The 13,197-nt window shown below is 31.7% G+C and overlaps 1 protein-coding gene across 1 annotated transcript in view; it reads right to left on the reverse strand.

The window, feature by feature from the left end:
- Nucleotides 1-4,616, reverse strand: part of LOC143064360 (receptor-type tyrosine-protein phosphatase N2-like) — a 141,065-nt gene extending 136,449 nt beyond the window's left edge. The window contains exon 1 of the mRNA XM_076237128.1: nt 4,362-4,616. Coding sequence (XP_076093243.1) covers nt 4,362-4,464 — 103 coding nt within the window. The 5' untranslated portion in view covers nt 4,465-4,616. The remainder of the gene's footprint in view (nt 1-4,361) is intronic.
- Nucleotides 4,617-13,197: the final 8,581 nt, after the last annotated feature.

The raw sequence follows: 13,197 nt of genomic DNA on the forward strand, positions 1-13,197 counted from the left end.
CTATAATTCAGTGGTGGTCATTTGTTGCTGTACAATGTACATTTAAATCATTTTTGTTTTTCATCCACAAGTTTTGAAGTATACACCCTAGAGATAATTGAAACCAATATTTGTCTAGATTGGAAAAGTGGTTGAAGAAAAAGATCTGTTAACATGTTTATGAGGACAAACAGCAAGATATAGCAATAGCTTACAAATGGACCTTTTTATCCAAGATGATCTTTGTAGTTTCATTTGGCCATTCCAATGAGATTGTCTAAAGCATGGATCAACATCAGTGAAGTATGTAGTAATATTACATACTTACATATTTACAACTTAGTGTTTTTGTGTTTAAAAGAATTTGGTATTGAATGCAGATTGTTTTCTATCAAATTATTTGCTTTAAAACATGTAATACAAGTTAAATAAAATTGAGAATGGAAATGGGGAATGTGCCAAAGAGACAACAACCCGACCATAAAAAAAAACGACAGCAGAAGGTCACCAACAGGTCTTCAATGTAGCGAGAAATTCCCGCACCCGGAGGCGTCCTTCACCTGGCCCCTTAACAAATATATACTAGTTCAGTGATAATGAACGCCATACTAATTTCCAAATTGTACACAAGAAACTAAAATTAAAATAATACAAGACTAACAAAGGCCAGAGGCTCCTGACTTGGGACAGGCGCAAAAATGCGGCGGGGTTAAACATGTTTGTGAGATCTGGACCCTCCCCCTATACCTCTTCTTAAAAAGATAGTTAGCCTGTCAAGGACATGTTTCTATTGTTTTGGAAGGGGTGTAACTATCCTCAATATGTCTGTTCTGTTATCATTTTTTAGGGTTGCTGCCTAGCTGACTGTTACCCACATATATTGTCATTGTTTTGTTTCACTTACATATATTACTGTATGCTGGTTTCTGTGATGAATTAGGTCTGAATTAGATGAATGATGTTGTATATTATTTGCTATTCATATTCCTTCACATAAATTTGTGTATTGGTTGATAGTCTGCTGCAGTATCCAGGTATATTTTAGGTCATCTGCAGTTTCCCAGTATATTTTAGATCATCTGCAGTTTCCCAGTATATTTTAGGTCATCTGCAGTTTCCCAGTATATTTTAGGTCATCTGCAGTTTCCCAGTATATTTAAGGTCATCTGCAGTTTCCCAGTATATTTAAGGTCATCTGCAGTTTCCCAATACATTTTAGGTCATCTGCAGTTTCCCAGTATATTTTAGGTTTTTTTTGTGTGTATATATTTCAACATGTTCAATGGTGTTTGGGATTTGTTTTAACACTTTAATGCTATCCTTTTATTTACTGGAACAATCCTGTCCATTAGAACTCCTTTCATTTGACAATAAAACAAAACATTCAACATACATGAATAAATTTATTTGACTTTTAATTCATATGTATTAGTGTTTTAGTATGATCATGAAAATGATATGAATACTTACAGACTACCATATTACCAACTGGTAGGATATGATATATATAGATAAGCAATTAAATGCAGGAAACCTTTTTATTAAGGAGAGGATAGATAGCAAGGTTGAATAGTAAGCTTAGATAATGATCAATGTCTAACAGCTTACAACTGATCAGTGAGGTGTAATACAGCTGATTTCATCATACCAGGAAATACATGAATTTGGCAAGTTAGGAAATGATAGACCAAGCTTTAATTATGGAATACAATTTACAATCCAGGTACATATCAAATACATGTACTAAGGGGTACGACCCAGTATATGCCACTATATATGTTTGCATGTTCTGATGAGAAAACAAAACTTATTCTCAATATCGGATAAGGTCAACATCAAGATCTCACACTTTAGCTTCAAAAAATAGAAAAAAAGCTGACACAAGTGACCAAACTGGTAAACTGTAATTACAATGACAATTATTCAATGTCTGTATTATAAAAATTGGCAAAATTGAAAGATTTTCTACTAAAAATATTTAGATTGTTCATTTTATATATAGACAGATGTTGGTTGATACCAATATCAATGAATATGTTCACCAGTAATTATAAATATTCATACTATTTACATGAGAATTTATCAATAATTCTCCTCCATTATTAAACTGTTCTTCACACGTTTCCAATACTAAGAGTAGTGAATTGTCCTTCAGCCAAACAGTAAATTATGCTATTATTCAATTTTGTGAGACTGCATGGCTATTCTTAATACCTACTGTTTTCTATCACCAAAAAAATCAATGGCATTTGTCATTTTTCAAAACAAAAGTTGACAATTCAGAAAAATACCTTGGAAGTGAAAATATGAATAAGTAAACCTGGCATAAATGTCAATGACACAACTCCATAACAACACTTAAAGTCAACATACAAATGTAACATAAAGCTGAACACAAACAGGTGGTAGAGTTTAATCTAGTGTTCAGACTGTCACTTTTTCATTTTTAACAATGATATTTATATATTGACTTTTTTTACCAGAGACAATGGGAGAATATTTGAATGACCAGAAATTCATGTATTGGTAATGGAATATATAGCACTGACTTCTCTTTGTCTAAATAATAAAAAAAAATCCACTAAGGGACATTATTTTCATGTTTAGAGTTCTATTTCCACATATTATTTGCCACCTTACAACTTAGAAACTAGTATTAAGCAGGGTCCTTCTAGAAAAATGAAAATTCTAATTTGTTATGGTAGAAATTTTAATTCTGATATAGATCTGGTAGAAATAAATGGAAGAACAATTTTAACACAGACAAATTGACATACATGACATATCCTCTGATTTGTTCTACAATGGTTCTGGATCCTACAGAATTGAGAATGTTTTTCTAAATTTTTATGACTGCATAGGATAGACATTGACCTTTAGAAAATGCATATCTACACATGTTGACCTATTTGAGGTTTAACGAATCTCCATGCAGTCTGTAATTGTTTGATATATAAGAACCCCACAAAACAGACAAACAATTACCTTTATTTGATATCTGAACAAAACTTATTTTGAACTGTCATTCCTGCTATGGTTTTTATTTTCACAAAATAAGGGGAGATAATTTTAACAAAGTAGAATCCTGACTGCTCATAATATGTTCACTTTGACATTCAAATCCTTTTTTATGTAACCATGTAACTGAGATGACAATAACTCTTTGGGTAAATGAATCAGTACATTGATCTTTACATAAGCTTTAAATTTTCTTTATCAACCATCACGAAAAACTGAATAATTGATATGATAGTGTATTTATAGATGTCTATTTCAAGAGTACCCTTTATATCCAATAGTGTACTTTAATAATCAAACATAATACAACAGATTGGCCTCTAAGCAAAATCTTGAGTTACAAATGTATCATGCATCCCTCTTGATTTCATCGAAAATATATGAATAACTATTTTTTTTCTCACAAAAATCAAAAATATATAAAATATATATATGCATTATCTTGATCAATATCCCTAATGCGCCTCAAAATGAGGATCTCAAAAGTTGTGTGTAAACAAAAAATCTCTGTGTAGTGATATCATGGATATTGGACAAGTTTCTGTTTTTCGCAAGTGACTGAGCTTAACCATTTAAGTTTATTTTGAAAGTAAAGGAACATAGAATAAATGTGTTAAAATTATGGAGCGTTTTCAAAGTATTAAATTTTCAACAGAACTCATTGTGTTAAAAAAACGATTTATTCACAAGGAGTTGCATCACGAAAGGACTTTTGGGGTATGCTAATTTACAGAAAAAGTTATCTCACTTCTTACACTGAAAATTTAACCACATATGTGAAAATGTCTCAGCTTTGAAACCAGCCATCATACATATTTAAGTTTACGATATAGACTGAGCTACAGATGAAAATGATACCATTATTGTCTATGGAGAAACAATTGCAAATATTGACCTATCTGACCTACATATACTTCAAAGGGAAATTGTTTATATTTAATACATGTTTAAAACGCGTAGCCTACAAACCGCAATTTGAATATTCAAACCCGCATACACTGCCTTTTTTCATTTGATCACTCAAAGAAAAATTACTTTCAGCCTTTAGACACAAAATTTCAAAAGAAATATTACTTCATCCCTCCCCCTTTTTTTTCTTTTCAACAGTCCACACTATCATCAGATCATCACGACATTTCAATTAATTTGGTGTAAGTTGAGAGTATCTTGATCATCTTTTTATTTCATCGCTGAAACGGAAGTGGCATTAGGCGTCTGCTAAAATTGAGATTATGTTAATTTTTTCATCAAAATAAACAAACATATTTCGGATATTTTCACTGATAATGAAATGATATGATTAAATGAGACATTGCACATGCAGATGATGGGTTGTTTTGGGTTAAATTATTCATATTACTTACCAACCGTTCCCAAAGGAAACGGATTTTCTAGAGGGGCACCAAAACAACAACCTCGACCAACCGCCACCACGAGGAAAATAGAACAAAAAAGCACCGACGGCATAGTTTATCAGCCGCCTATAATATCCCCATGCTATGATAAATATTAGTAAAGAGTTAGAATAAAATTAATCCATGTTAGTATGTTAAATAATACGATGACATCTCTGTTTGTATTCCGAACTCCGAACCTTTCTGCTTTTCTATTCAAAATGGCAGGTGCGCTATGAATATTCATAATACATCACATGACGTCACAAAATACTGATTCCATTTACGTTTCCCATAGTTTTTGAAGTGATCATAGAATGATATAGGTTTATTGATTTCAGATTTGTTTAACCTGTACATCAATAACAATGTCTAAAATATCGTGTAGGTTGTCTTATGACGTATAGGTCGCTACTCGAAGTCAAATTATTTTGTTTATATTTATATCCGAAGAAGGCGTAAATTACAAACACCAAAAATTAAAATCCGTTGGATCATAGTATAAAGGACGTTCGATAAAAAGAGAAAAATCTGACGAAACAAATCAAACAAAGACTAATTAAACTCTTAATTTAACGACTGGTGGGCTATTTATTGAATGTTATTAATAGTTTGCTTCAAAAACGAAACTGACGTCCAGTGGCAAATATGTCATGCATATTCAATGTAAGGACGATCCTTTTTATGATGACTCGTTCTTAAGTAATGACCATTAAATTTGGAGAGGGTTATATGATAACTTCTATTGTAAAAGACACAACGATGGACATCTGAGATGATACCACTGAGCGGAATTCCAAGCTACTCAGAGCTCTAGCTGATTGATACCAATGGTTCGTCACCCATTACATTTGTGACAAAAATTACAGTCAAGTTTTTAGGGTTGAGTTCAATATCGTAGCAGCTACGTAGCTGCTATCAATATCTATGTAACAACTAGTCTATAGCTACACGTTCAATAGTCAAAATCTACGTAGCTGCTACGGATATTGAAAGCGGCCCTGGTAAAGCGAATAGATGCATGCTTGCCCTTTTGTTTTTATTTGTTCTCTTGTACTGAAATATTCCGAGTTTAATTATTCACTGAACTTATTTTTTATTTTCACTGGTTTGATGTGTACGTGGTATACGATACCACAACAGCTTAAATTTATAAATATATGTATAATTTATGAATACCCTCTCATGATCCGCCTCATAGGGGAATCATAGGGGCAGTACCGTATAGATTGCAATTTTTGTTTTATCTTATCATGGATATAAGAGCGTGAAAATATCAGTTAAAAATGAACAGTGAGAAAGAAAGTAAATTCCCCAAAACGTCTATGATCATTCAGTCAGGGCGATTTATATGAAACAAACTAGATTTTGAGAATCATTGATTGCTTTTTTTAATCTTTTTTTTCTCGAACTTCTCCGATATTCCCAACTCAAAATCAATGAAAATATGATATCCTGATCAATAGTGTGTTTTGTAACCAAATAATTTAACCAGCTTCGCATCATTACCCGCTATATTTATATAACTGTTACATATTCTGGTAACGGGAAAATCACCCTTATAAGGATGGCACCCATTATAATAGTGAATAATTACATTAGATGTATGTTTCATTATGATACTTTATTCTGATTGGCTAACTGCACATCTCGTGTTATTCCGTAAGCAATTGCATTGCTCAATAAAACTTTTCATTCATGATAACACGTGGTCCCACAATAAAGTGTACAAGTGAATTAAATAAAACAATAATAAAATTCGAGTTTTCATGATCATAGCTAAAAATGTAATTATAAGTTTTGAATGCTTCTTTTTGTAACTTCATAGGGTTGTAAAAGCGTTGACCGTGCGCACATTTTTAGTATGAAGCGCTTCCGCGCTTCATACAAAATGTACTTCGGTCAACGCTTTTACACCCCAATGAAGTTACAAAAAGAAGCATTCAATTCTTAAATGAGGGGGGCAAGGGGGGTCCCAATAACAGCAAAACAGCAAATTGATTTGGCTCATAACAGATAACAAGGAATTAAAATGGACAAAAACAGATAACAGTAAATGAAATATTAAAATAATTCGGTCTTTGACAAATCAGTATTTCTTATTACGGATATAATCCTTTGTAATGCATTCCATTTTTTATGACTATGTTTTTAGTATTAATTTATGTATCTAGAATGTGTTTAAATTACTACTCAATATATTATAATATTTTTTATACGCTCGTTTACGGAACGTATTATGGTATACTGTTGTCCGTCTGTTGTCAACATGTCGGACATTAACTCAAAAACTCTTTAACCATTTGCATTAAACTTTGGGAAATTGGTTATATCTATTGACGTGAGCTCCCTTTTTTTTCCGAAGTTTTTTTTTTATAAATTTTAGATTTTAAGTTTCTGGGTAATGGGTTTTTATTCAATAAAATTGGTGTTTTTTTTTCAGTTTTCTGATGATATCTCAAAAATGCTTTCACAAAGCAAGGAATTTTGGTGAATTGTTTATATCTATTAACATGAGGTAACTTTCAATTTTTATAAATTTTAGATTTTACGTTTCCGAGTTAACGGGTTTTATTAATTAAAAAGGGGTGATTTTCCAGTTTTCAGACGTTAACACAAAAATGTTTTCAGCAGTTCTCATGAAATGTTGGTGTATTGTTTATATATATTGAATGAAGCTCCCTTTGTTGCTAATCAAAAAAGTGACCTAAAAGAGTTTGAATATTCTGACTTTTTCTAAATGACCATTTAATGAGGTGTGTGAATTTTTCTTAATAAAACTTTGAGGCAAAGTGGTATATAGGGTAGAAAAATCAAAAGCACCAATTATAAGCATGCAATTTATCAAGTACTTCGAACGAATTTTGACACTCTAAAAGCAATTTATTCCACTATTTTCAAAGGCCTTATTTGAACAATTTTTTATCAGCTGATGTTTTTGATTGTACCAAGTGTACTAGTAAGTAGAATACATAGTTTAGTAGGTAAACAATGGCTTGAAACGTAATAAATCTTTGTTTGTAATGAGTTATGTGCAGCTTCGGACCCAAGTACATGGTTGGAACTTTCATTGTACAATGCATTTGGTTCTGCTTTGAAAAGAATCACAGAGCTGAGTCTATGTACCATATCATATAAAAGGTTAAGTGGTTGTTAGGACCTAGTCCTTAATTGAGATCCTTGTCAGATATTCCTGGCCATATGTTTTCCTTTTTGTCATATTAAGAATTGTTTTAATTTAATATGTTCGTACGGAAAACAAGGAACATTATTCTCATACAAAAAATTAAGATAATTCTAAATACACATTCGTAAAAAAAATGGAATTTATTACAAAGGATAATCATAAGATATACTTGAATTGTCCTGGACCTCACTTCTGTGATGGGTATATGTTAATGGAATCCTTCTCTGAATACGGGACAAACATATTAGTAGTGGTAGACCCCAATGGCCAATGATCTTCAATTTATACCGAATATTGACTGTCAAAAAAAATGCTAACATTCCAATTTTCAATAACAGTTAACAGCAAATACATTATCACAATAACAGATAACAAAAAAACTAAAAGCCCAATAACAGCTAACAAAGAATAAGACAATAACAGCTAACAGCAAATATATTTTCAAAATAACAGATAACAAAGAATTAAATTGCCCCATAACAGCATAACAGTTAAACCCCTTGCCCCCCCCCCTCTTACAAGAGGGACGAAAGATACCAAAGGGACAGCCAAACTCATAAATCTAAAACAAACTGACAACGCCATGGCTAAAAATGAAAAAGACAAACAGAAAAACAATAGTACACATGACACAACATAGAAAACTAAAGAATAAACAACACGAACCCCACCAAAAACTAGGGGTGATCTCAGGTGCTCCGGAAGGGTAAGCAGATCCTGCTCCACATGTGGCACCCGTCGTGTTGCTTATGTGATTACAAATCCGGTAAATAGTCTAATTCGGTAGGTCAAATTCATGAAAGGGAAGGGGATTGTAGTTACGACGTAAGGAACATATCCGATATCATTTGCGAAACGGTTATTCCATAACGGTCAACCAACTCGTGATGGCGTCCGTAAAATTTACGAAGGGATGATTTCAACTTCACCATTTGGAACTCTTGGTTTAATAGCTTCCTTGTGAGCAGTAACCCTCTATCAAGAAAATCATGATAGGAAATGCAAGCACGGGAATATCGTATCAATTGGGAGATATATACCCCGTATGCAGGTGCTGCTGGAATGTTGCTACTTAGAAATGGAAAGTTCACAATTGGAAAGCTGAAATCATCTCTTTTGTCGTAAAGTTTTGTTTTCAATCGACCCTCATTGTCAATTTCTAGATGTAAGTCAAGATATGAAGCCGACTTAACTGTATCTGTAGTATCCCCCTCTTAAATGTCATGCCAACAGGGAACGCTGTGGAACCTGTTAAAATGTTGCCACGTCACTGAAAATGCCAGGGTCTCAATTGATGAACATTCTAAAAACCTTATAATTTAAGTAAATTCCTGTAATTTGACTGGTAAACTGAGTTAAGTTCCAGAGTTTATACATTTGAAAATTCGCTTTTTGCTGTCACAAGTTTAGGGGCCTGTCTTTCAGTGGTTTGCATTTGTTGGTGTTTTTATATATATATATATATATATATATATATATATATATATATATATATATATATATATATATATATATATATATATATATATATATATATATATATATATAATCAAGCATTTGTTTATCTTTTATTGTTTTGTACAAAAATCACGCCGTTAGTTATCTTATTTGACATGGTTTATATTTATCATTTCATGTCCTTTGAAGTTTCATGGTGTTTCCACCCATAATTTTACCAAAATGAAACGCTGTCCTTGAAATGAACGTGCAAGGGCTGTATAGCTAGTCGATGTCGTTAAAAACTTCCATTTGTTGTTTGAATGAAACAATAAGAAGTTGTAAAAAATATAATTTCTATCATTATACATACTTTATTTTTGGGCGTTTGAAAATCAAACTTCTTGCGATATGGAAAAAAAAAACACAAACCAAAACAAGACAAGACACACGCACAAAAATACACAAAAAAACATAACCGTAGAGAATTCAAAATAGCTGTTAAATCTAATGAGGCAAACCCCAATTTCCTGTAATTAATATCGGCACTGTGTTATCGATTTTGAAAGGAAATTATTTTCTATGAAGGCTAAAAATAAGTATTATTTTAAGGACTAATACTTTGCGTGGGGTCAGCTTTATTGCATGAACCCCTTGAGGGGTTCATGCTTATATATTGGCGAGTTTTGGATGTGTCTATGGGCCACTCGATATCTCTCGGCCGGAAGTCAGAAGAAAATTCTCGGAACGTCTCGAATGTGTTCGTGGGTCATTTATACAGGTCTTAACAGGTTGTTATCTACGTCTTTGATATGGTCTCTTGATGGCCCTTGACGACACAATTATATTTGTTTTAAAACGACCACTGTACACTGTGTGTATCTGGGTCAATTATAACGTGGTATTGTCTGTTGTCTCGATGACATGTAAACTAATTATGTTTGAAGATTCAACCACGGGATACTGTGTATTTCATCATAGAATTACGGAAGAGAACTTTCTGGTTATAATATTAATATTAGATCGGAAAACAGAAAGAGTTTTCTTATACAAAGTATTTTATTCAATCAGAATCAAAGAAATATATACACAATATATACTGTATTTATGTTTCTGAAGAAACTAACAATGATTGAAATCAGAATATTTTCAGAGTTGCAATTAAGAAATAAGTATTTTATATGACAAGATACTCTGCTTTGGTATTTTTAAATATTCATTTGTAAAGAAAACATTAAAATTAAATCTAAATAAATTCTTGCATCCTACAAAAAAAATTGTTTATAAACAATAATCATTATATTTCTACGTTAATTATTTCATACCATTTTAGTATTTAGGTTTTATGAGTAATTATTATTATTTTTTATTTTTTTTTTTTTTTTTGTATTGTAATATATCAATAAAACGGAAAGTAAGATAAATTTATTAAATATTTAAATTTTAAACGGTCGTAAATAAAAAAAAGTTCTTGAATCAATGTGTGTTTTCAATTCATAAAGCATGATTTTAAATCCTTGCAGGTCACAACAACCGTAAAAATAATTTACAATATAAATCACAACAAAATTCAATTACAACCTAAATATTGATTATTTTATACTGTGTTAGTATGGATTTAAAAGTCTGCTTATATTTTGTATAGTAATATATTCACATAGTGGAATGTTAGAATTTAAAAATAGATTCATTCGATAAATAAAATGTCCATCCTTAAATACTGGACGTTCGTGTTTATTGATATTATATATATTCAAAAGAATTTGAAAAAAAATACTAACAGAAACGTTAGTTTATTATAGAATTTTAATTCAATTTTTGTATTAGTTTAACCTTATAGCATCTTCATATTTGTACTATGGTAACGGTTTGAAAATTTTATCCATTGACCTCCTTGTGTTGACCAACAATCCTACACGTCTTGATTGGTTTGATTTATTCACATTATAGATCACATTTCAAAAGCACACTATCGGTTTGCGTTCTCAATTCCGGATAGAATGTCAATGAATCCGGAGTCAAACAATTTAATGTAGGCCGTTTGACATTCGAATTCAACTATTATATTAAGATATGTGATGACGCAAATGCGTATTCTTTTCCTGAGTATCAGTGAGGAGCTTTCTATTTATTATTTCGTGCGCTAAAATACTACTTGCATGCAATACTATTAAATTCACTCGTGAAAGCGTATTTTCGTTCTAAATTCAGGACACGGCAGAAAGAGCTTTACAAGCGACTTTCAAGCACGGTCATCATTACTAACGGTATTCTGACCTCGAGTTGTTTCTCTTTTGTTCCTTTTTTGAGTCACGTTCCTATTATAAACTTTGACCTTTTTGAAAAGCTAAGGATTGTCTTCCCAAGGAATACATTCCTTAACTTTGAAATGTATTTAACCTTTTAACTTTTTTCATTCGAGTGTCACTGATGCTTTTTTTTTGTAGACTTAACTCGTATCTGGCGTACATCCTGAATTAAGAAATTCTTCGGCAAAACTGAGTTTCCCTGTAGAATGTTTGAATTGATTTAAGTAAAATCAGAAAATCCTTAAAATTTGAGATGTTTCATGAGACCAAAATAAGTCTCGTCATAAGAGGTCCGAATCAATTGCATGCCTTAGGTTTCACCGCATACAACATCTACCATAAGTAAATAAAGCTTCAAATACGAGTTGAGAATATAAAGGCATTCATGTAGAAATCAAAATATAGAGATATGATAAAATAAATGCATCCAGAATTTCCTGATTATATTTGCAAACTGAGTGCACAAATTTATAGTGCGATAGGTTTGTGCGATTTGCATAAGTCATCCGGTTAGTAGAAACTAGGATTTGCCAAAGGGTTATAATCGGAAAAAATATGTACATTCCAAAGTAATAAATAAAATAGTCGAGCTTTAAAATAACTATTCAAATAGAAGCTGTAAATATATACTTTCAACTGGCTTCTTCTATTCACAGTCAATTATTTCAATTCAAAAGCAAACACAAATTCAGCAACAATCTTTTGGTGACCCGGCAGTCAGCGGTCTTAGGTTCATGTATTGCTTTTCTTTTTTTAAAGAAAGCAACTTGTTTTTAAATTGATTTCGAAGATGCATCATAGCTCGTTCTGGTTCAATGATCAATTATTGAAAACAGTTTTCTTGCTTTCATTTAATAAAAGCACGAAAGGCAGATGCATATCCAGACAAGACAGTGTTTATGAACAGAAAATGTATATAAAAATAAAAAGCAAATGTGTAGCCCCATAAGCCCCTTCCTCTGGAAGGGAGATCATATAGTTTAAGATAGAACTAAAATGAACTAACTTGAAGGGACCCGAGGGTTTTCCATAAGCCAAATACATTGTAAATAAATGTCTAAATAATTGGTTCATGTATTTTGTAAATCTAATACAAGAAATGGAATTAGTATCGACTGTTAAAGTTGCATAATTCAAATTTGTAAGAAGTTCATTATAAAAGGGCTAGTAGTCTTAACCATACTTTGATCTCCTAAATTTAATGAAATGAAGAAGCATGGCTCCTTGAGGAAATAATTATATGTTTAACATGTTTAACTTTATCAACAACAGTTATAATTTCAGATATAAAGAAAGACCTGTTAGTGTTCTATCTGCTACTTAAATTAACATAACATGTGGTTTATTAAAAATTAAAAAAAAACTTGGTTATACAATGTTTGTTCTTTTAGTGCTGTCTTTATAGGACGTAATATTACATGCATGTTACATTTACCCATAAGTTACCTTCAATGGGTTACGGATAAAACATACTTGAATTCTTTCATTATTTTTTTTATATAGTTATCAGCATCTTAACAGTGTAATACAATGTTTCCCTTTAGAAAAATATATGACTTTATAAAGACAATTTAACATTGTAAAACTATAAAAACTTATAGGCAGTTGCTATTTGTCCGGTTAGCCGGACGAATAGTACCAGGACTATTTGTCCGGCCAATACAATGCGCATGTCACTATTTGTGTGTGCGTGTAATATTATCTTCAGCAGCACCAGGGGGTAGCAAATGTTTGTAATCTTTATTGCAACGGCCTAATCTTGATACTGGTAATTGAAATTGTTAATCGTTGTTTTCTTCATACTAGTACATAGTCCAATGTGGATAACGAATAATAAAATAATATAAGGAAACAAATTACATAAGAAGAGAGA

The sequence above is a fragment of the Mytilus galloprovincialis genome, chromosome 2 (genome assembly GCF_965363235.1).
Source record: "Mytilus galloprovincialis chromosome 2, xbMytGall1.hap1.1, whole genome shotgun sequence".
In the NCBI taxonomy this organism is placed as follows: Eukaryota; Metazoa; Mollusca; class Bivalvia; order Mytilida; family Mytilidae; genus Mytilus; species Mytilus galloprovincialis.